Source organism: Thalassophryne amazonica, chromosome 16 (assembly GCF_902500255.1).
Source record: "Thalassophryne amazonica chromosome 16, fThaAma1.1, whole genome shotgun sequence".
Taxonomy (NCBI): domain Eukaryota; kingdom Metazoa; phylum Chordata; class Actinopteri; order Batrachoidiformes; family Batrachoididae; genus Thalassophryne; species Thalassophryne amazonica.
This window is the reverse complement of record NC_047118.1, coordinates 10,795,664-10,819,451: the sequence shown is the minus strand read 5'-3', so window position 1 is coordinate 10,819,451 and position 23,788 is coordinate 10,795,664. Positions and strand designations below refer to the sequence as shown.

General features: G+C 41.6%; 1 protein-coding gene across 3 annotated transcripts in view; it reads left to right on the top strand.

Moving 5' to 3' along the window:
- stat5a (signal transducer and activator of transcription 5a) overlaps window positions 1-22,379 on the top strand; it is a 101,838-nt gene extending 79,459 nt beyond the window's left edge. For all 3 annotated transcript variants that reach the window (XM_034190509.1, XM_034190508.1, XM_034190510.1), the window contains 10 exons: window positions 76-163; window positions 304-426; window positions 2,504-2,596; window positions 7,298-7,504; window positions 10,811-10,905; window positions 11,735-11,877; window positions 15,597-15,752; window positions 15,887-15,938; window positions 16,344-16,454; window positions 21,190-22,379. In XM_034190509.1, the coding sequence (XP_034046400.1) occupies window positions 76-163; window positions 304-426; window positions 2,504-2,596; window positions 7,298-7,504; window positions 10,811-10,905; window positions 11,735-11,877; window positions 15,597-15,752; window positions 15,887-15,938; window positions 16,344-16,454; window positions 21,190-21,313 (1,192 nt within the window). In that variant the 3' untranslated portion in view covers window positions 21,314-22,379. The remainder of the gene's footprint in view (window positions 1-75; window positions 164-303; window positions 427-2,503; window positions 2,597-7,297; window positions 7,505-10,810; window positions 10,906-11,734; window positions 11,878-15,596; window positions 15,753-15,886; window positions 15,939-16,343; window positions 16,455-21,189) is intronic.
- The last annotated feature ends 1,409 nt before the right edge of the window (window positions 22,380-23,788 follow it).

Here is a 23,788-nt window from a genome sequence, read left to right as displayed (position 1 = left end):
GTGTCCAAACACATTTTGTCGTGGTAAGAAAATGAACTCGGTCAGACCACCGTTTGACTGAAGTCTCTCCTTTAGTGACAGCAGTGGGGAAATCCTTAACAATAACTGTGTGATGGAGTACCACCAGACCACGGGCACACTCAGCGCTCACTTCAGGAACATGGTGAGTGCGGCCTTGTCAGCATGAACGCTGTTAGCAAGTAGCATCTCATGAATGCATCACATAGGAGGAGTGCCGCTGCTCACCACGTACGTACCATATCAGAATTTTTCTACATTTCTAACACGCTATCTTTCACGCAGTCTTTGAAGAGGATCAAGCGGTCGGACAGACGAGGAGCCGAGTCTGTCACAGAAGAAAAATTCACCATTCTGTTCGAGTCCCAGTTTAGTGTTGGAGGCAACGAGCTTGTGTTACAAGTGAAGGTAAGAGGGCAGATGGACAGCGTGGAAGGAAAACATTGTGTCACCATTGACATCGATCAGTCGTATAGTTGTGGTCGAACGTTTGCACACACTCAACGTGGGCATGAATGTCTTGGTAATGTTGGGTTTTTAATGATGTCTTTGAACTGTTCTTCTGTCAGGGCAGAATGACTGTACAGAATACATCACTAATGACTCTAAAAAACAAGAAATGAGTGCACAAGTTTGAATTTTGTTTTGGATCTTCTCAAATCCAAACAGTGTCAAAATCATACATACAGGCTCAAATATATACATACACCCCCACTAACATTTGGTTAAATGTTCCTTAGCAAGCTGCACCTCGACCAAAGGCTAAATTTTAATTTAAATAGCGCTTTTCCATCTGCATCAGAAGCTCAAAACACTTTATAATTATGCCCCATATTCACACAGACACACTCACACACCGATGTCAGGGTGCTGCCATGCAAGGTGCTCACGACCAACTAGGGGATTGTCAAAGCTGCCCTTAGTGATTTTCCGCTCTCACTGGGCTCTGATCTGAGGATCCTCTGTTCTGAAGCCCAACACTTAACCACTAGACCATCACCTCCACCTCCTCTTATTCTGGCATAATTCTGTCTGGATATTTAACCACTCTTCTTAAGCTGGGCAGACACTGTACGAGATTTTCAATCAATGTACACGGCTCCAGCTCAAACTGTACGACAAAACCGCACAGTGTAAAATTTCAGAGCGCACGATGTATGTTCTCACACTATACGGCCTGATGCTCTGATGCGATCTGACTGCTCACATTGTACATTCAAAGACCACACTTTGGACTCATGTTTCCAGAAGCAAAACGTAAACAGAAACAATGCAAACAGTATCGGTGTTTGCACATGCACAGTGCGAGAGATTGGACACTTGTAGCGCTTCAGCAACGGGATACCCTCACGACGACTGACCAGAATATCAAAACGGGTTTGATTTTCATCCGACCATACGAATGCCGATCAGGAGGTGGTCATGAGAGGTTAAACGCAGCTCATTACTCCATGTATACTATATGATGCAGGACGCGCGATTAAGCTGAAACTCAGCGCGATCCAAAAATTCTCGCACAAGTGAAAAATCGGCTGAAAAACAGCCAAAACTCGCACAGTGTAAACCCAGCTTTAGCACCGTTTCAGTCCATGGTGATGTAAATCTCACTTTACTGGGGACAGTGATGCTGGTGATCCAGCAGTTTCCAGTTCATGGGAGGCCTAAGTCTTAGTTGTTCCTGGATTGCTCCTGAACATCTTAACCAATTTCCTCTCATCTCAGGGTGACCATTTGGGTCTTTTTCCAGACCTTGGCAAAGTAGTGATACATCTGAATAACTTGTACATATGTACAATTGTTTGAAGTGATGATCTTGTAATCTGCAGTTGTTTAGAAATGGCTCCAAGAGACCTTCCAAACTGAACATTTTAGAGTGGCCTTTTATTGTGGCCAGCCTAAGGCACACCTGTGCAGTAATTATGCTGTCTAATCAGCATCTTGATATGCCACACCTGTGAGGTGGGGTGGATTGTCACAGCAAAGGAGAAGTGCTCACAAACATATTTGAGAGAAATAGGTCTTTTGTGTATATAGAAAATGCTGTAGATCTTTGAGTTCAGCTCATGAAAAATGGGAGCAAAAACAAAAGTGCTGCATTTCGATGTTTGTTCAGTGTATGTATAATTCTGACCCTGTGTGAATTGGAGAAGCTCCAAAATAAATTCAAACTTGAGCTCTCGATTTTTGTTTTTTAAAGTCATTGATGTTGTGTTCTGTATAATCATTCTATCTTGAAAAAAACAAAAAACAAAATAGGTCAAACACATCATTAAAAGTCCAAAATTACCATGACATTCATGTCCATGATGTATACAAAGGTTCGACCACAACTATATGAGTGAATAGCCTCAGTCAGAAAACCTTGAACATCTACACAATGTTCTCAAACTACTGCGCCCCATCCTAATTACCCTGATTTAGTTATTGTCTGTTGATGCCGCGTGCTGGGCTGTTACCCTGGTGTCTCTCTTCTTTTCCGAAACAGACCTTATCGCTTCCCGTAGTAGTCATTGTTCATGGTAGCCAAGACAATAATGCCACGGCAACTGTGCTATGGGACAATGCTTTTGCAGAGCAGGTGAGTAAACATATGAAAATTCAGAGTATTTATTTTGGTTTGCTATTTCAATACAGCATGTTTTTTCAAAAATGTTTTTTTAAGTTTTTCCACCATGCTGAGACATTTTTGTACCAAAACAGTATGTGTCCATGCTAATACACCCATGGGGCTGAAAATTAAGATTTTAGCTGGAATGTTGGTGAAGAGGAAAGACTCTCAGCCCTACATGATGATCCTATAGACATGGTATAAAGGGCAGTGCATTTAGGTACTGTCCTAGTCCGTTTTACTGTTTACACCACGCTATGTCATGACCATTAAGATCCAGGTGTGCTGGAGCCTGATGCATTGCCATTTAGCTGGCGGACTCAAGAAAGAGTTTTTCTGATGAGGAAACAGATTTGCCCACTAAGCATCATCAGAACATTAATGGATCATTAATGTGCCACCAGAGCTGCCTGAGGTGAAGCAGTGAAGGTGAACTTTTGTATTTTCCCATTCATGTATTTCAGTTCCACTTTGCGTTGTAGTTTGATGTGCTAATACATGTTCCTTGTGTACACGCTTGTGTAAGGTGCATCTGAATATTGCACCGCATAAATTAGCAGACGCTAGACCAGGCTGTTATTGATCTGAGGTGCAGTAGATATCAGTGCACGAGCAGCAGATGTTTACACCTGAACACAAATTATTTTAAAACTCATTTGTGGCTGCACAGATGAACACAAATTATTCTTGCTACTTACACAACATGACCTCTGCATGTAAAATATCGATTGTGTCCGTTGCACTGTGCTATGCACTGCTTTGATTCTTTAAGGTATCACCCGTCTCAGCTCCAACTGTTTTAGGCCATTGTGCCTTTGAGTCCTTAATACAGTTGATTATTTCTTAAAGGGTAAATTAATTAATCAAAGGACAGAAAGTTAAGCAAGAAATTTAATGTCCTGTTAGTCCTTTTAAGGTAACGTTTCAACTAATGGTACATTTTGATGTCAAATGTTTTGCAAAATGTCATGTTCTAAAGGTTTGATTGTAGTGATTCCTAAAGTGTGGGCTGCAGCCCCCAGGTGGGCCATGAGGATACTGCCATTGCCATGAGAGGTCATTAAAAAAGTATTTGGTTTATAAATTTGTATTATAGTTTCAAGTTACCTAAAAAAACAATTTGATGATTTTTTTTTTTTAAATCCAATCAGAAGTAATAAAACAAAGCCATGGAATTTAAGTGTTACTCTTTCTTTATCAAACCTAGTTTAACATAATATATATGGAAATATTTCCTCACAGTTTCATGCGTCAATCAAAACTGTGAGGAGAGGTTTGGGTGAACTCCTAATATGTTTGTGAGTGGCTTCTATAATGGGACTCCAAACAAGTGTTGGAGGGTGGCGGTGTATATATAGCATCCACGCTACAACCCCTGGCAAAAATTATGGAATCACCGGCCTCAGAGGATGTTCATTCAGTTGTTTAATTTTGTAGAAAAAAAGCAGATCACAGACATGACACAAAACTAAAGTCATTTCAAATGGCAACTTTCTGGCTTTAAGAAACACTATAAGAAATCAAGAAAAAAAGATTGTGGCAGTCAGTAACGGTTACTTTTTTAGACCAAGCAGAGGAAAAAATATGGAATCACTCAATTCTGAGGAAAAAATTATGGAATCACCCTGTAAATTTTCAGCCCCAAAACTAACACCTGCATCAAATCAGATCTGCTCATTGACATTGACCCTATGCCATGACATTGACCCTATGTGTCTTTTTGCAAGGAATGTTTTTGCAGTTTTTGCTCTATGGCAAGATGCGTTATCATCTTGAAAAATGATTTCATCATCCCCAAACATCCTTTCAATTGTCCAAAATATCAACATAAACTTGTGCATTTATTGATGATGTAATGACAGCCATCTCCCCAGTGCCTTTACCTGACATGCAGCCCCATATCATCAATGACTGTGGAAATTTACATGTTCTCTTCAGGCAGTCATCTTTATAAATCTCATTGGAAAGGCACCAAACAAAAGTTCCAGCATCATCACCTTGCCCAATGCAGATTCGAGATTCATCACTGAATATGACTTTCATCCAGTCATCCACAGTCCACAATTGCTTTTCCTTAGCCCATTGTAACCTTGTTTTTTTCTGTTTAGGTGTTAATGATGCCTTTCGTTTAGCTTTTCTTTATGTAAATCCCATTTCCTTTAGGTGGCTTCTTACAGTTCGGTCACAGACGTTGACTCCAGTTTCCTCCCATTCGTTCCTCATTTGTTTTGTTGTGCATTTTTCGATTTTTGAGACATATTGCTTTAAGTTTTCTGTCTTGACGCTTTGATGTCTTCCTTGGTCTACCAGTATGTTTGCCTTTAACAACCTTCCCATGTTGTTTGTATTTGGTCCAGAGTTTAGACACAGCTGACTGTGAACAACCAACATCTTTTGCAACATTGCATGATGATTTACTCTCTTTTATGAGTTTGATAATCCTCTCTTTTGTTTCAATTGACATCTCTCATGTTGGAGCCATGATTCATGTCAGTCCACTTGGTGCAACAGCTGTCCAAGGTGTGTTCACTCCTTTTTAGATGCAGACTAACGAGCAGATCTGATATGATGCAGGTGTTAGTTTTGGGGATGAAAATTTACAGGGTGATTCCATAATTTTTTCCTCAGAATTGAGTGATTCCATATTTTTTTCCTCTGCTTGGTCTAAAAAAGTAACCGTTACTGACTGCCACAATCTTTTTTTTCTTGATTTCTTATAGTGTTTCTTAAAGCCAGAAAGTTGCCATTTGAAATGACTTTAGTTTTGTGTCATGTCTGTGATCTGCTTTTTTTCTACAAAATTAAACAACTGAATGAACATCCTCCGAGGCCGATGATTCCATAATTTTTGCCAGGGGTTGTATATGCCCATCTCTCCATGAGTATTCTGAGTGTAACTTCTCCAAAACCGGTTTATGGATTTCATTGAAATTTAACACCACAGTAGCACAGTGTGTGAACATGTGCATGAAGGAAAATAATACTAGTCTGACATGTTCAATGGAAGATAATTGGACATATGCCCTTAACTGATACATCATGAACATCATGGACAGCGACATGACACCTCCTAACCGGGCAAAATATTGATTGCCTGGATGTAAATGCATTTTCAATGCAGATACGCGCGTGAACACACAGAAAAAAATGCTCGCAAAATATGTGTTAAAATGCCGTTCTGACCTGGATATCAAGCCAGTAAAATTAATTTACATTAAATTATGTAAGAAAAGTATTAAACTTACTGTGACACACACACATTCCCAAATATTAGTGTTGAAAATTTCACAGATCTGATCTGTTGCAGCTGCACTGCTGATTGAGCTTCTGCTGTGTTCAGCACAGTGCAGCTCCTAAAACCATTACAATACATTTATATATATATATATATATATATATATATATATATATATATATATATATATATATATATAATTATCATTTATTGACTGAGTTTCATTCATGAAGTCAGTGATGTGGGTGCACATCTCTGTGTGAGGCTGTGACTGTAAGTGGCACAGTGAAGGTCATTATAATCTGTGAGCTGCGGCTCGGTTATTTACGGCGCAAAATTTTAAAAGTCTTGTCGAACAGTTTTAATCACTAACAAGTATTTTAACTAGACATCAGTCTAGCAGGAGCAAATATCAACTAGACATAAAAGAAGAGTTAATGGTCCGTGTCCACGGACGACAGAGGCACAACAGGCAACATACACCTGTTTATCGACTCAATGTCATGGACAAAGTGACAAGAATAACCAAAACCAGTTACTTATGGAAGGAAATGTTGTCTCCTTCTTCCTCCGTTTGTGGCTTTGCCAACATGCGCAGCTTTCCGGCGTATTCCACCTTTTCTTGACGAGACTAATTGAGCATCTATGCGCGCTGCCCACTGAGTTTCCCGGATCCAAAATGGCGACCACACCTCCTTGCCGGGACACGGCTCAATGCGACTGCGGACTCTAGTTCTTATTGACGTCTTTGACTGCAAATGCACAATGATCAGTGAATAGTCCTGTAGACACAATATGCACACACGTTAATCCAACTGTCATAGCACCTGTTTTATAAGCTGATTGCGCGTGTGCATTCTTGTCTGTGCAGATACCTTGGCACCGTGCACCTGGTGCACTCCGGTTAAAGGGGATTACAGGTGAAACTCTGGTTGATATTATGGTCAATTGTTGCTCTAAATTTGAATATGAATGCATGTTGTTATTTGTCAGTTCACACACACACACACACACACTCATCTTCAACCGCTTAGTCCAGTCAAGGGTCGCGGGGGGCTGGAGCCTGTCCCAGCTCGCACACCTAGGGACAATTTAAAGATTCCAATCCACCTAACCCGCATGTCTTTGGATGTGGGAGGAAACTGGAGCACCCAGAGGAAACTGACTCAAACATGGGGAGAACATGCAAAATCCACACAGAAAGACCACAGGCGGGAATTGAGCCCATGATCTTCTCACTGCGAGGCAACAGTGCTAACCACCAAGCCACCGCATTGCTTGATTTGGAATATGTCTTGAATTAGCTAAAGGAAACCTTCGTGCAGCAGAAAGTAGAAATTGGAAGCATGTGTGCATCAGCGATGTTGCTATGTGCTGTGACTCGCTGTAGCAGTGCTGATCTCAATTCTTTGCTGTCCACCTGTCTCTGCTTGTAGGAACGGGTGCCTTTCTTCGTACCGGATAAGGTGCTTTGGCCTCAGCTGTGTGACGCCATCAACATGAAGTACAAGGCTGAAGTGCAGAGTAGCCGAGGCCTGTCTGAGGAGAACCTCGTCTTTCTGGCTCAAAAGGCTTTCAGCAGCTCCAGCAACAACCCTGACGACTACCGCAACATGACGATGACCTGGTCCCAGTTTAACAGGGTCAGGAGCAACCTCTTCCCACCTCAGTCTGAGCATGCACATAGATTTAAGGAGAAAACCAGTTTTTTTTTTTGTTTTTTTTTATCATCTGCATGCATGTTGTGCTGTGCATCATTGAGGACTGCGCTAAAACTTCTACACAGGACCTGAGATAAATTGGCATCTTCTTCGTATGTGATCATTTGTTCTAATATTTGTTAAAGTTGTGAAGAAAGAAGCTCTCAAGTTATCATTCGATTTTACACCCCTTTCCTCGTGTGGCCATGAGCTTTGGGTCATGACCGAAAGAACAAGGTTGTAGATATAAGCCGTGGAAATGAGGTTCCTCAGGGATAGGGTGAGAAGCTCAAATAGGAGTTATAATCAACGGAATGTCAGACCACTGCTTGTTATATATGTGGCCTTATATATGTGCATTATACATTTCACCTTTGATTGTGTCGTGGTCCGGTGTATTTTAAAGTAAGGCAGGTAGCCTCAGGCTGTTTTTGCACTAGATTTCATTAACCTCGGTTTGCTTTCTGTAGAAAGTCTGTAGGAAATAATATGTGCACCATTTCTGTTTGAGATTCTCATGTACGAGGTCTGTTAGAAAAGTATCGGACCTTTTTATTTTTTTCAAAAACCATATGGATTTGAATCACGTGTGATTGCATCAGACAAGCTTGAACCTTCGTGCGCATGCGTGAGTTTTTTCACGCCTGTCGGTTGCGTCATTCACCTGTGAGCAGGCTTTGTATGAACACTGGTTCACCCTCTCGTCATTTTTTTTATTGCAAATAAATGTCTGAATGATTTGGAGCTTTGCTGCATCAATTTTTTTCCAGAAACTGTGAGAGACCTCCAGGTGGACACCGTTCGGAAAATTAATATGGCTTTCAGGGACAATTTTATGGGGAGGCTTTGTTGATCTGGGACCTTGTCTGACTTTTACAAAAAGGCAGGAGACGTGGACATCAGCACTTTTTCAGCACATTCGACTGTTACAGGAGTTTTTTTCATGGAAAAGAAAAGCGGAGGGATGCACCACAGAGCCATTCATTACGCGGGACAAAACCACCTCGGTGTTGGTCTCACAGGATGGCTTTGAGATGGCTTTCAGATGGATTCCGGTTGCTTTTCATTCGTGTGATTATCCGATTGTGATTGTTCATGAGCTGGACATGCCCCAACATGTCCTGGAAGGCTTCATCACGGCGTTGCCGCGGTGGAGCCGCTCCTCTTTCCATGACAAAAACTCCTGTAACAGTGGAATGTGCCGTTCATTTCTAAACTGGATGCTGTCTTGATCCGGTATGTCATCTGACTAGTACAGGAATTGTGAAAAGACGTGGACATCAGCACTTTTTCAGCACATTAAGACAGACGTGTGGAGGAGTTCCGCGCGTCGCGGTGGAGCCGCATGGCGCAAAGCAACGCCGTGATGAAGCCTTCCAGGACATGTTGGGGCATGTCCAGCTCATGCACAATCACAATCGGATAATCACACGACTGAAAAGCAACCGACAGCCATCTGAAATCCACCTGAAAGCCGTCCTATGAGACCAACACGAGGTGGTTTTGTCCCGCCTAATGAACGGCTCCGTGGCGCATCCCTCCGCTTTTCTTTCCATGAAAAAAACTCCTGTAACAGTGGAATGTGCCGAAAAGTGCTGATGTCCACACCTTCTGTCTTTTTGAGAAAGTCAGACGAGGTCCCGGATCAACAAAGCCTTCACGTTGGAAATGATCTGGTTGTTTGAGCATGTCGATCGGCGCTCAGAGCGCGGCGCGCTCTCAGCAGTTGTGGGCCGTCCTTAAAGCGGCAGTAACACTCCTTAATCTGTATAATCCCCATAAAATCGTCCCTGAAAGCCATATTAATTTTCCGAACGGTGTCCACCTGGAGGTCTCTCACAGTTTCTGGAAAAAATTTGATGCAGCAAAGCTCCAAATCGTTCAGACATTTATTAGCAATAAAAATCCAAAGAGAGGGGTGGACCACTGCTCACTCAAAGCCTGCTCACAGGCGAATGACGCAACCGACAGGCGTGAAAAAACTCACGCATGCGCACGAAGGTTCAAGCTTGGCTGATGCAATCACACGTGATTCAAATCCGTATGGTTTTTGAAAAAAATAAAAAGGTCCGATACTTTTCTAACAGACCTCGTATTTGAATTTATAACACTAATATTTGTCAGCATGTATTACCGCTAAGCCAGAAGAGCTGAGGGCCAAACATTCGTGGTCAGAATCTCCTACAACGGAATATTTGTGCAATGAGCAACTGGATCTAGCGTCTCTTTTCCAGGGTAGCATGTACGGGGTACAGGGTCTATATAACCACAGGTAACCATGTTACTCGCATGCCTGCCTGTTCACGAAGTGAATGATTACAGGTTATACATGCACAGATATATCTCTTGTTCCATTTGCAGCGTCCCTGCAGGCCTTTTCTGGTGCCGATTTGAGTGAGAATGCCTCGTTGGCAGCCCACACTTCATTTTAATGGGCCTGTTTGTCCACACACTGAAAGGCTGGAGGCCTCTTTTTCTGGCTCAAAGCAGCTGGTGGCGGCAGAAAACACTTACATTCAGCACATGAACACACACACACAACATCAAGCTGCAGCCACTTCACACACACACACACATGCATGCTCTGTTCTGAGCATGTCTGAGGTTTGCTTATTTTGCACAATCTACAGTGTAGTCCTGGTCAGAGTTACTGCCGCCCCTATATTTTAATCCCAGAGTTTAAAATGTGCTAAAAAATAACCAATTTTTCTATAATCATAATCACAGCTCTAGGTCAGTGAATGTGTCTTCATTTGCGCCACTTTATTTACATCAGTCTTTAATGGTCCTTGTCTGTTGTAGGCAGTTCTCAAAAACTGAGCGCCTGTGCAAGAAGCAGACTAGTGAGGGAAGCCACCAAGACACCCATCGCAACTCTGATGGAGTTGCAGGATTATGTGGATGTGATTGGAGAAATTAGGGATTGTAGGTCGAGTTGCATTACCCTGTCACAGCATCATGGTAGAGTGTAACAGAAAAGGAGTTCAGTGCAGGAAAATCTATCGACTCTAGGCTCACTTTCCCCCATGTCTCTTCTCTTTCTGCTTCAGACCACCATGAAACTGTCTAATTGTTGATGCAAAAGACAAAAAGTTACACAATCCTCAGTTTTTTGTTTTTTTTATTCATAGCAGCAGAAACCTGTAACTCCTTCGTTGTTGTCTTGGTGGCTTCCCTCACCTGTCTCCCTCTGATAACTGCTCAAGATTTGCAGGTCTCTTTTAAAATTTGTTTTAAACTTTCTAACAGGAAAGCCTGCCAGGGAGGAACTTCACATTTTGGCAGTGGTTTGATGGTGTGATGGAACTTACAAAAAAGCATCTCAAACCACACTGGAATGATGGGTATGAAAAGTGCTTTTGGTTGTTTTGCCCTGTGTGTCAATGAAGTGGCAGTACCAGTGTGTTGTTTTCAGTTGTGTGTGTGTGTGTGTGTGTGTGTGTGTGTGTGTGTGTGTGTGTGTGTGTGTGTGTGTGTGTGTGTGTGTGTGTGTGTGTGTGTGTGTGTGTGTGTGTGTTGGGGGGGTGCAGGATAATTCAAAAATGGCTGAACTGATTTCCTTCAAATGTGGTAGGAATATTACTTGGATAGATATCTAGAGGTGATTGGATTTTGGAGTAGTTTGGTAAAGGTCAAGGTCAACGAAAACATGGTCCAAATAAAACTTTTTCTTTTCTTTTTTTTTTTGCATATCTCAACAGTCCAGAATCCTAAATATGTCAAACTTGGTGGGAATATTAGATATACAGAGGTGATTAGATTTTAGAGTAGTTTAGTCAAAGTTTTTGCATCTCTACAACCAAGAAGCCTAAATGGATTTTTGAAGTCATGTATTTATCAGCAAAAAGATTTGTGAATGATTAGTATGAAGGAAGTCACTCAGATGTCAAAACACCATTTATTTATTTATATTTACTGCAAGATGTGATTAAACAGAGGAATAATAACTTCTTCTTTTCACTGCACATTCTGTGCAACTCAGTAGTTTTCTTCTGTCCACATTTGTTTCCACCTTGTGCACAAAGAGACGAGTTCACTGAAATTGTTTTCCATGGCAACCTGGTGTGCTTCCACCCTCAAAGTGATGTTGAAATGCAAGAGAGTTGAGAGACTGCATGATCATTAATGTCTGTATTTCCACCTTTTCCTCTTTTTTCTTTTTTTTTTTTTTAGGGCAATTTTGGGATTTGTGAATAAACAGCAAGCTCAGGACATGCTGATGTCCAAACCCAATGGTACTTTCTTGCTGCGCTTTAGTGACTCTGAGATTGGAGGGGTTACAATCGCTTGGGTGGCGGAAAATCCCAACAAAGCAGGTAGAATATCGAAAACTTTATTACCACAATAAATGTAAGGATTGATTTTTTTTTTCTCCTTTCTTTATTGTCAGTTTATGGTCCAATAGAGCCACCCTCAGTGCAGCTAAGGTCCAAAACACTTCATGTTGCACTGGGAGAACTTTATACATTTTGTGATTCCGCCCCTTTATTATCTGTCCAGCAATGTAATTGCAATTGTAATCCAATTACATTTGTTCCACAAATCTGATTGGTTAATCGTGTGAGATTTCTGACCATAAAATATCGATTTGACGGTGGCAAAATATTCGACCGGTTCACATTTGATGTTTTACTCCATACTCCACACCTTGACCGCTTTGCTACGCAGATGCTGGAGCGACGACGCTATTGCTGCGGTATGCTTCGCCGACCAAATTACTTACAGAAAAATAAACTGTGTAACCGATAGAATTGGATTAGAATGTGAATAATGCCCTCGTGTCTGATGATTTGCAGATGTTAATGCTGGATTACGGTCGTAAATAGCCGTTTTACCATCTTAGATATCGCGTCGCCGGTAAAACTCAATTTGCGACTGTAAAATCCAGTATTGTCTGCAAATCATCAGACACAACAGGATTATTCCCTAAGTATTAGGCTGCAAATTCTTTTTTTTTTTTATCAGTTTGTGGGTCAGTTATCTTAAGAGTAGAAGTAATTGCACAAGTATGACTTTTTGGGGTGAGGTAGGCGGGTATCGGGTGGGGGGGGGTTAATGTTGCATATCCACAAATTTAAATAGTACAAGAACAAACCATTTCTTTATCCCACTGTATGAAATACTGGGGTATATAGCAACCAGCGTGTCCGTCCGTCCATTTTTGCTTCTTGGCGTGATATCTCAGGAACCAGTTGACCAATTTCATTCATATTTAGCATAAGGGTGCACTTGGGTGATCCCCAGACACTTTGTATTACTGATTCATGGGGATCGGGAGGATATGTCATCTCCTGATGACTCTTGTCTTCCTTTGGTTGAAAAAAAACAAACAAATTTAGATAAGAAATTTAGGGTTGGAATAAGTCAAATCCAGTCTGAGATCACTCGCAAGTACATTACATCGTGTCATCCACCACACAGCAGAACCACCGGTCCATCCCCATATCTGTTGTTGAGTGTCATCAAAACTGAGACACGTGCTCCCGAACATGTACAAACAAAGAAGCCACATGACCAAAATGTCTGCGCTGATGTTCCCTTACAGTGCAACTGGTACTCCTCAACTTAGCCTCCATAAATAACTTCACATTTTGCATGAAGTCATTCCACCTCTACCCAAGGAACCTATGAAGACACCTCATACCAAAGACATGTAGTTGTCGCCTTAGATCTCTGGTTAGCCTCCAAGTCTCCCAACCACACAGCAAATCAGGATGCACCAGGGGGCCTCATTTATAACGTTGATGATGCACAAAACAGGATCTACACACTGTTTATGCCAGTTTTAAAGCATACATTGTGATATATAAAAACAAACTAGATCGCATAATGTTCATGTGTATGCAAACTGTGACCCATGAGAACATTTTGGGCAGGGTTAAAATGTGAGTGGTAGTGTTACACATATAATGGTGGCATGTGCGATTTTAAGTCATAACTCCTACATTCAACCAGGCACCTAAGTGGCTCTACTCTACTCCTTTCTGCTCTCCTACTTTACTCCTCCTTTTTAGATATTTAGATATACCTTTATATACTAGCATTGTTCCACCTTAGAAATGGAATATAATATATAAGATATACCTTACTGAATTTTCATGTAGTGTATCATAAATTTTAAGCAAAAATGGTTTTGTTGGATATGATGGTGAGCCATAGTTATTCCAAAGGGATTGTTCAGTTATTAAGTATATAAGCTGACTCAGATCATCAAACCACACGTTTAATAATTAATCAGCACATTGCAGCTGCTGACATCTAAATATATTAGTGGTGAACTTGAGTGGATTATCGCCATCATTTGGACAAGGTGTGACACCCCACCTGCTGTTACTGGCATGTAATAAATCATTTCCCTGCTGCAATTTTATAGAAAAAAAATAAACCCACATTATTTTTGCTGCTCAGATTTTATTCAGAGAGAATGTATTTAAATAAAGACAGCAGCGCAAAGGCTTCTGGGGAATGGTAACAATAAATGGTGTTATTCTGTTATTTGGAAAGTAAAATTTCATTCTGGTTCTTGTGGTGAGCTTGTTAAAGCTTTTGAAAGCTTGTTAAAGTTATGTCCATAACTGATTGTGATGTCAAAATTAAGAAGACATATGCAGCACCATGAGTAAACAGCTTTACGAATGATATGGTTCAAAACTACTTGTGGGCTCGCCATCACCACCTCGTGTTGACATTCATGGCATTTCTGGTTTGTTTTGTTTTGTGTTTTACCGGGTATTGCGAAGACTTTGTGTCTGTCTGCCTGTGCTTAGCATAAATCCAGTCTTGTTACTGCCAGGGTCTTCAAATTCACAGGGAACATTCTTGGGACACAGACCTTGAACAAGTGCAAAGATAATTTTAGTATGTCTCGGAGTGGGAACAGAAGAAGTGTTAAAATGTATAATAACAGTAGAATCTTTAATATTTTTGTGCATTTGTTTTGTTTTATTGTTACTTTATTTTACTCTATTCACCATCAGCGGAAACTTTTTTGTTGATTTATTTGTTTGTAGGAGTGATAGTGTGTCATATATATATATATATATATATATATATAAAACAGCATCAAATACAAACTGTGGTGTAAGCTGTAAAATATTGAAGACAATGTCATTGTCTTGGTGGGGGAAGGAGTGCTTTCAAGAAATAAAAGGAAGTACAAAAAAAAGAAATGGTCGAGGACTGACTGAATGACTAACTTGCAATTCCGATCAGCTCGTATTTCCTTATTATATAATTTTGCTGAAGATGGGCAGCATGGTGGCCAAGCAGTTAGTGTGCATGTTTCCTGAGTGTCAAGTTCCCAGTTTTAAACCACTCATGCCCATTCTCAGGAAGGGAATGCTATATAAAACTTGTGCCAAATCAACATGCGGATCCATATCAGATCCGCTGTGTCGACCCCATATGTAAACAGGAGAAACCGATAGAACCCAGAGTCTGGAAATCATTGTCATTGTTTAACCTGAGAACGTCTAAACTTGATGCCTACTAGTCTTAAAGAAAATTTAAATGGCTTTCTGTCTGTTACACAATAGACTCCCTTATTATATTCTCAATTTAAAAAAAGTCTAAATGCAAAATTGCTGTTTTAATTCTCATTTTCCATGCATTCACGTAAAAGTTTTAAGATTTCTTCTCTTCACACAAAAAGTTTATTTCTTTCAAATGTAGTTTACAAATTTGTTTACCCGTCCACCTGGCAGGTGTGATGTATCAAGATGCTGATTAAGCAGCATGATTATTGCACAATGGACAGTTGATAATAAACATCTGCTCTAAAAATGTGTAGTTTTGCCACACAACTTGATGCCACAGAATTTGAAGGAATGTGCACTTGGAAAATCCCAGTGTTACCTGTAAATATTAATTTCATGACTATAAGCCGCCGCCAACATTGTTTCACAGAATTTCACAGAAACTAGTCTTCCAGTTGCAAGTCACTTTTGATGCATTTAATTTGAGTTTTTCTTGCAGAATTGGCAGACTGTGTTTTGTCTGAATGGGAAAAGTTGATGCCAATACTGTGTTTCTGCAGGAGAGAGAATGGTTTGGAACCTCATGCCCTACACAACCAAAGACTTCACCATCCGCTCTCTGGCTGACCGAATCAGTGATCTCAATCACCTACTTTTCCTCTACCCTGACAGACCTAAGGATGAGGTTTTCTCCAAATACTACACCCCACCACTCTGTACGCTACCTTCATGTTTAGAAAGGCTGTCGAGACTTCCTCTTTAATGAATACTTATCTTGATGGCTATTGTGCCACTTTGCCAGTGACAAGAAATCAGTGACTGTTTCTTCCTGTTCTTGTTTCTTTTAAAGCCAAAGCTGTGGATGGCTACGTAAAACCACAGATCAAACAAGTTGTGCCAGAGTAAGTGTGTACATTTCTGTTTGCCATTTCTCATATTTATCCGTCTCTGCTCTGCCCTTAATTTGGTCCCTGTCTTCCTCCTCCTGTGCATTTAGAGCTAATCACTAAATATTGGATTCTGAATTCAGATCAGCTATTAGGAAGCTGTTACAGTTGGAGGGCGCCACTTAAGTGTGGCCCGGGTTCCTGAGAACGCTCGTCTTGCACTCATCACTAGTGTTAAGCTCGTTAGTGAACAGGCCCCACTCGCTGCTTGTGTCTGCGGCCGGTTCACCCGCTGCACACAGAATGGATGTAATGATGCATCAAGGCCTGGAAACCATGTGGAGGGTCGTTGCTTAGGTAACTGCTTAATATAAAATCACATGCATTAATCGTGTGTTTGGACCTTTTCTTCTTTTACAGGTTTGCTACAGCCAATCCTGACCCAACAAGTGGGAACTCCACCTATATGGAACAAGGCGCCTCCCCGGCACCTGTCAGTCACCCTCACACATATGGCATCTACCCACCTATGTGAGTCGCATGTGGACACACGAGCTCATACATGACCGTGTCTTTAAAAGTCCATTCACAATTAACATATGTCGTATGTTGGCAAAATAATGTCATGCTTGCGTCTGTTTGTGCATACATTCTTTGGAAAGCCATCAGTGGGTCCCAAATCCTGGTCGTCAGGACCCCAAGTACTGCGTATTTTCGGTTTGATAGACGGCAGTCTATCAGAGGGCCACATAAAGGCAGACACATTCACACATACGGTCAATTTAGAGTCACCAATTCACCTAACCTGCATTTGAGGAAACCCACTGGGAAAACATACAAACCCAAAGGACCAGGCGGGAAGCGATCCTACAGACTTCTTGTTGTGAGGCAGCAGTGCTAACAACCACCATGCCGCTTATTATTATCTTTATTATTATCATGATTATTATTATTATGTCTGTGCTACAATACAGTCATATAACCCATTTTTATAGGCTTTGGCCTTTGTCAATTCAGGACATTTCAAGGCATACAGAATTTCTGCAGCTATAATTACCCAGTGCAACATTCACTTTAATATATTTATTTATGTTTTTATGTACCCATGTGTGAGTCTGAAATAAATTATTATTATTCATTCATTCATTCATTTTCTGTACCCGCTTACTCCAGTCAAGGGTCGGGTGGAGTGGGTGACTGGAGCCAATACCAGCAGTTATGGGGTGTGAGGCAAGGCACATCCTGGACAGGATGCCAGTCTATCACAGGGTATTATTATTATTATTGTAGAATAATATTAGAAACACTTTTGGCATATTTAAACACAACTGGTAGATTACAAATTGAGTTCAGCATATGTGGACAATCATACGACGCATATGATTGTCCACAATTCAAGTACTATTTGCACCAGTCAGCTATAACATTGTGACCACTGACAGGTAAAGTGAATAACATACTGCAGGTTATCTTGTTACAGTGGCACTTGTCAGTGGGTGAAACATATTCCAGCAAGTTAACATTTTATCCCCAAAGTCATTGTGTTGAAATCAGGTAAAATGGGGTCACATGAAGATTGGAGTGACTTTGACAAGGGCCACATTGTGATGGCTACGTGACTGGGACAGATTCACTCCAAAATTGCAGTTCTTGTGGGTTGTTCCCACTCTGTAGTGGTCAGTACCTACTAAAAGTGGTCCAAGGAGGGAAAACTGTTCAACCGGCAACTGATGCTTGTTGGTAGCAATTTCTCTTACACTTATACTCAGTCTTGCTCCTACTGACTTTCATTCCCCTTCTCTCCAGAGTGCAACTCCACCTTTCCAGGCTCCTCTCGACTTGCTCTCTATTTTCATTACAGATCACGGTGTATTTGGCAAACATCATTGTCAGTAGAGGCTGTCTGATCTCATTCATCAACCTGCCCATCACACCTGCAGACAATAAAGGGTTCAAAACCAATAATTGATGTAATCCCACCTCCACCTTGAATGCATCTGTCATTCGACTGTGTTTACTGCACATCTCACTGCTGTTAAACTGTCCTTGTAGATATCCTGCACCACCCTTACATACTTCTCTGCCAATCCAGATTTCCTCATACAGTACCATAACGCTTCTCTTGGCACTCTGTCATAAGCTTTCTCTCAATCCAAAAACACAATGCAACTCATTCTGGCCTTCTCTGTTCTTCTCCATCAGCACTCTCAGTGGAAGCATCAGATCTGTAGTGCTCTTTCTCAGCACAAAACCATATTGCTGCTTGCAGATCTTCAACTTTTTTCTAGCCCTAGCTTCCACCATTCTTTCCTATAACTTCATGCTCTGGCTGATAAAGGTTTTGCATCTGTGGTTAGTGAGGCTCAAGTACTTAAAAATCTGAACCAGTGGGCTTCTTCCCCACTCCTCAGGCATCTTCTCATTTTCCAAGATTTTTTTCAGCACTCTGGTTAAAAACTCCACTGCCATCTCTCTTAGACATTTCCATTCCTTCACTGGTATGTCATCTGGACCAGCTGCCTTTCCACTCTTCATCCTTTTCATAGCTCTCGTCACTTCATCCTTACTGATCTCCTGCACTTTCTGATTTACGCTTTCCACATCATCCAGCCTTTTCTCTCTCTCATTTTCTTCATTCATCAGCTCCTCAGAATATTCCCTCCACCTTCTCAACGCACTCTCATCACTTGATAGCACATTACCATCTGCATCCTTTGTCACCCTAACCTGCTGCACATCCTTTCTAACCCTGTTTGTTTGTCTGGCCAATTGGTACAAGTCCTTTTCTTCTTCCTTAGTGTTCAGTTGAATCTGCAGTTCCCATAAGCCATTTTCTTAGCCTTTGCCACTTCTCTTTTCACCTTGTGTGGGATCTCTTTGTACTCCAGTCTACTTTCATCATCTCTCAGACTATCCCAGTTATTTTTTACCATTCGCTTTCTCCTTATGCTTTCCTGAAAATCTTCCTTCCACTGTCCAGATGTCACACCCAGTACCTTCCTAGCTGTCTCCCTCACCACTTCTGCAGTACTTTCTAGTTGTCCAAAATTGCTTCACCTCCATCCACTGCCTGTCTCAGCTCATCCGTGAATTTCACACCGCAGTGTTTCTCCGTTGGCTTCCTTGTCTTCACTGCCAATGTCATCCTACAAACCACCAGCTGATGCTGTGTCAATACGCGTTTCCCTGCCATTACTTTACAGTCTCCACTTTCTTTGAGGTTGCATCTCGTACACAGGATGTACTCCACTCTTATATGTTACCCCTCTGCTCCTCCTCTTCCTTAAAATAAGTATTCATGACAGCCATTTCCATCCATCATCCATCTCTTGCATTCACAAAAATGCCCACTGAGGCGCGCTCCAATCACCACTCCATCATGCTTAGGTACTCTCTCCAGCACCTCATCTCACCCACTCTAGAAATCTTTCTCCATCTCACAGCCCAGCTGTGGGGCATATGCACAGATGATATTCATCAAAAGCCCTTCAATTTCCAACTTCACACTCATCACCCTGTCAGACACTCTCTTAACCTCAGTTTCAATTTATTTCAATTTATTTTCATTTATCTCCAACACGCTCCTAATATATCTGCCTTTAGGGTGACCAGCACATTTGTTCTTCCATCTGCACCATGATACAACAGTTTGAGCTCAGTTCCGATGCTCCTGGCCTTACCTTCTTACCACTTGGTTTCTTGTACACACGGTATGTCTCCCATCCACCCACTAAATCATATAAGCCAACTCTCCATTTACCAGTCATACTGCCAACATTTAAGATCCCAACTCTCACTTCCACACTTACAACTTATAACGTTCTCTACTTCTTATTTGCCCAGTTTGTGCCAGCATCCTGTTGGACAACAGCACTGGTAGCAGTCATTGTTAACACGGGCCTTAAACAATCCGGTTTGAAATTTCAGTTTGTGATCTGCATGTTATTTTTGGTAAAATTTATGCCAGATGCCCTTCCTGATGCAACCCTCCTCATTTATTCGGGCTTGGGACCTGCACTCAGAATGTACTGGCTGAGTTAGGGTGTGCACTCATCATATGTTCATTTGATTAGGTGAGTTACAAGATGATGGCATTCACAGCTGTGCTGCTCTAGTTACACCCGATACTGTCAGATCCCTGAAGTGAAACAGAGTAGGTCCTGATTAGTAGCTGGCTGTGAGACCACTTGGGAAGACCAAAGACTGTTGGTGTTACTACTGCTTGATGTAATCCAGCCCACTCTCTCTCTCTCTCTCTCTCTCTCTCTCTCTCTCTCTCTCTCTCTATATATATATATATATATATATATACACATGGTTTTATTGTCAAATAAAAGCATTTTCTTTTTCAAAAACTGCATTTGGTTTTCAGGAAGTATTTTTCCAAAATATGTCTTAAAGGAGGAAGTGAGTGTCTTATAATCAGGACCATCTTATGTTCAAGTCAACACATTATCGTAATTCTAACCTGTAGCGTGTTGGTGGGATATTAGATAATTCTCCCTACTGTATATAGGAAAAATGTACCCAGAATGCATTGCGTCAACATCTGTTTTTAGATCAGCGCACTTCTCACATCTGAAAAAAATGTCTCACTGTAACGGTGAGTCTTGCAGAGAAAGCTGCACAAGTTTATTAAATTTTGGAGAACTGTGACCACGAAGAGTCCTAGAGAAAGTAGTGGCGGGTGACGATGGCGGCGGCTGTGTTCACAATGTCGATGGGAGAACTGTGATGTGGACACGGGACTTGAAACGGCTAACAACCATTGGTGTTCACGATGTGTATGCTTACAAGCTCATTGTCTGTGGACAGACAAATGAAAGAATCAAGCAACGCAAACATGAAGATGACTATCGGATGTTTACGAACCGTCATTTGGAAGTGTCAAAAGGAAATAACTGCTTACATATGAAGCCATGTAGAACCAGAGCAGCATCAGACAGCTGAAGGATATTCTACATGGCTGCTGTGTGCTAACAGAAGTAAAATCAGAGGGATGCAGTTGTGTTTCAGGGTATGTATTTATTACTACATTATGTGCGGTTATCCAGTCTTGTTTAGATGTTCTTTCTGAATGCGCTGTGGGTTACAAAGGAAGCGGAGACAGAAATGTATTTGCCGGCCAACTTTGTAAAATTCAGGCAAAAACAAGTTGTGCGCCCCCTATGGTGGTACGTAAGTACCTATATGCGGTAGGTAGAATTCTAGTGCCTCATCTTACTCTTACTGGGGGTATTGCTGAATTCTCTGTGTCCTCCGGCAGGGCGGACCCAATACTAGACACAGAAGGAGACTTTGACCTGGATGATACCATGGATGTGGCACGACACGTAGAAGAACTCCTCCGACGACCTGTAGAGTGCCAGTGGGGGGGACAACAATCATGATCGCTAAACTTTTGACCCCATGACACCAAATGAACCCTGCCTCACACCTGCAATGACGTTTCTGATGGTTCAGATACATTCTTTTTTTTTAAATAGCTGTAATGTGAAATGTAATTATTGATTGTGATATATGTATTTTTTTTCTTCTCAGCATGACAGCATGTCAGTGACTTCTCTTTGTCTCATTTGTTTCTGAACGTGTTTGTATACAGACAAGCTACAGTGTTATAGTAAAAAAGTGCAAACAAGATCTAATGTTCATTCACTTTTTTTTTTAAAGGTGATACTATGCGAATTCACTTTAGCAGTTATTTCAGTTTCAGTTTATTTTCGTTTATATAGCTATATAGTTATGTATGTTTGTTATAGTGTCTAGCAAATGATTTAATTTGTATTTTTGTAGTGATGATGAACGTGCCCCTTTTAGGGCAGCGAAGAAGAACCTCACAATGAAGTGTACAATCCATGTTACTGCTCTGCGGCGTTTCAGTCTGCATACACTAAAGTAACCACAGAAAGCATCTCGCTTTTTGCAATTGATGGCACACAGAACAGCAGAGTACACATTCACAAGTGTATGATGGTGGAATGTTGTCCAGGAGCTGAAACCTCAGACAATTTTATGCACCTCACTCCCTGTCTCAGTACTATTCATCTTCTGTTCTGACTAGAAGATGCAGTCAAACATTCACTCGGCGCTGCTCCTCATACTCTCAGGTCCCTCTGTTCCCCACATCACGGCTACCTCGCACCTTTCTCCTGACAGTTTCTACCCCACGGTCACACGTGGCACCTTCACTGGGTTTGTCCGTGTAGTCTCTTGTAGTATTTGCCCGAAGGCCTTCTTTGCTGCATTGGCTGACTTGCACTTGAACCCACTCTCGAAGCACAAAGTGTCACAGGTCTGGCTGTCGCGCCAACGGTCTTGATAGTGTGCCATTTCTCCCTGCTTGTCCTGATGCCTGATGCTGGCAGCTGTGTTTCTGTGTGACAACATGAGCTGATGTGCAGGATGAATGCATGACTGCACAGAATCACCAGCCACAATAAAAGCTCAAAGAAATGCTGTTGTGCATTACTTTTTCAGCCACACATGCTCAACACATAGACAATATATATATATATATATATATATATATATATATATATATATATATATATATATATATATATATATATATATATATATATATATATACAGGTATCTTATAAAACTAACCGGCAGTTTTATAAAAAACAACTATATGGATTTGATTGACATGCGATTACACCAATCATGCTTGAACCCTCGTGCGCATGCGTGAGTTTTTTCACGCGTCGGTGACGTCATTTCCCTGTGGGCAGACCTTGAGTGAGATGTGGTCCCGCCCTCTCGGCTGAATTCCTTTGTTTCACACGCTGCTCGAGACGGCGCGTTGCTTTATCAAAATTTTTTCTGGACCTGTGAGGAATATCCGAGTGGACACTATTCGAGAAATTCAGCTGGTTTTAGGTGAAAAGTTTAACGGCTGATGAGAGATTATGGGGTGTTTCTGTCGCTGTAAGGACTTCCCACGGAGTGGGACGTCCTGCAGCGCTTCCAGGCGTTGCCGTCGGCCTGTTTCAAGCTGAAATCATCCTAATTTAAGGCTCTGTTGACCCAGGACGTCGTGAGAGAACAGAGAAGATTCAGAAGAGGCCGGCATGAGGACTTTATGCAGACATTCCACTGTTTAAGGACATTTTGTAATGAAAAACGTGCGCGCAAATTCGCCGAGTCGTTTCCGTGACGACTCGGTGAATCTGTGCGCCGCGACAGGAAAAACACCTCCGTGTTGAAAACCATTTGTAAAATTCAGGCGGCTTTTGATGACTTTCAACAAGTGAGTAACTGAGAAATTGTTTAACAGCTTGGGCATGTTCCAACTTGCCCGTTAAAGTTTCCAGCGGAGGTGTTTTTCCTGTCGCGACCCCCCGCGGTCGGGTCCGGCCCGACATGCGACTCTGCCCACACGTTCTTTCATTACAAAATGTCCGTTAACAATGGAATGTCCGAATAAACTCCTCATGCCGACTTCTTCTGAAAGTTCTCTGTTCTCTGACGACTTACTGGGTCAACAGAGCCTGAAATGTGGAAGTTTTCAACTTGAAACGGCGAGACGCTGCCGCCTCGAAGCGCAGATCGCCGTCAGGCGCCGTGGGTCGTCCTTACGGTGACACTATCAGAACAAAATCTCTCATCAGCCGTTAAAATTTTTACCGAAAACCAGCTGAATTTATCGAATGGTGTCCACTCAGTTGTGCCTTACAGTTTTGAAAAAATTTTGATCAAACAAAGCAGCAGTCTCTGAGCCATTCCTAAACAATGAAAAAATCGATGAGAGGGTGGGCCACTCCTCACTCAAAGACTGCCCACAGGCGAATGATGTAACCGACAGGCGTGAAAAAACTCTCGCATGCCCACGAGGGTTCAAGCATGTCTGATGTAATCACACG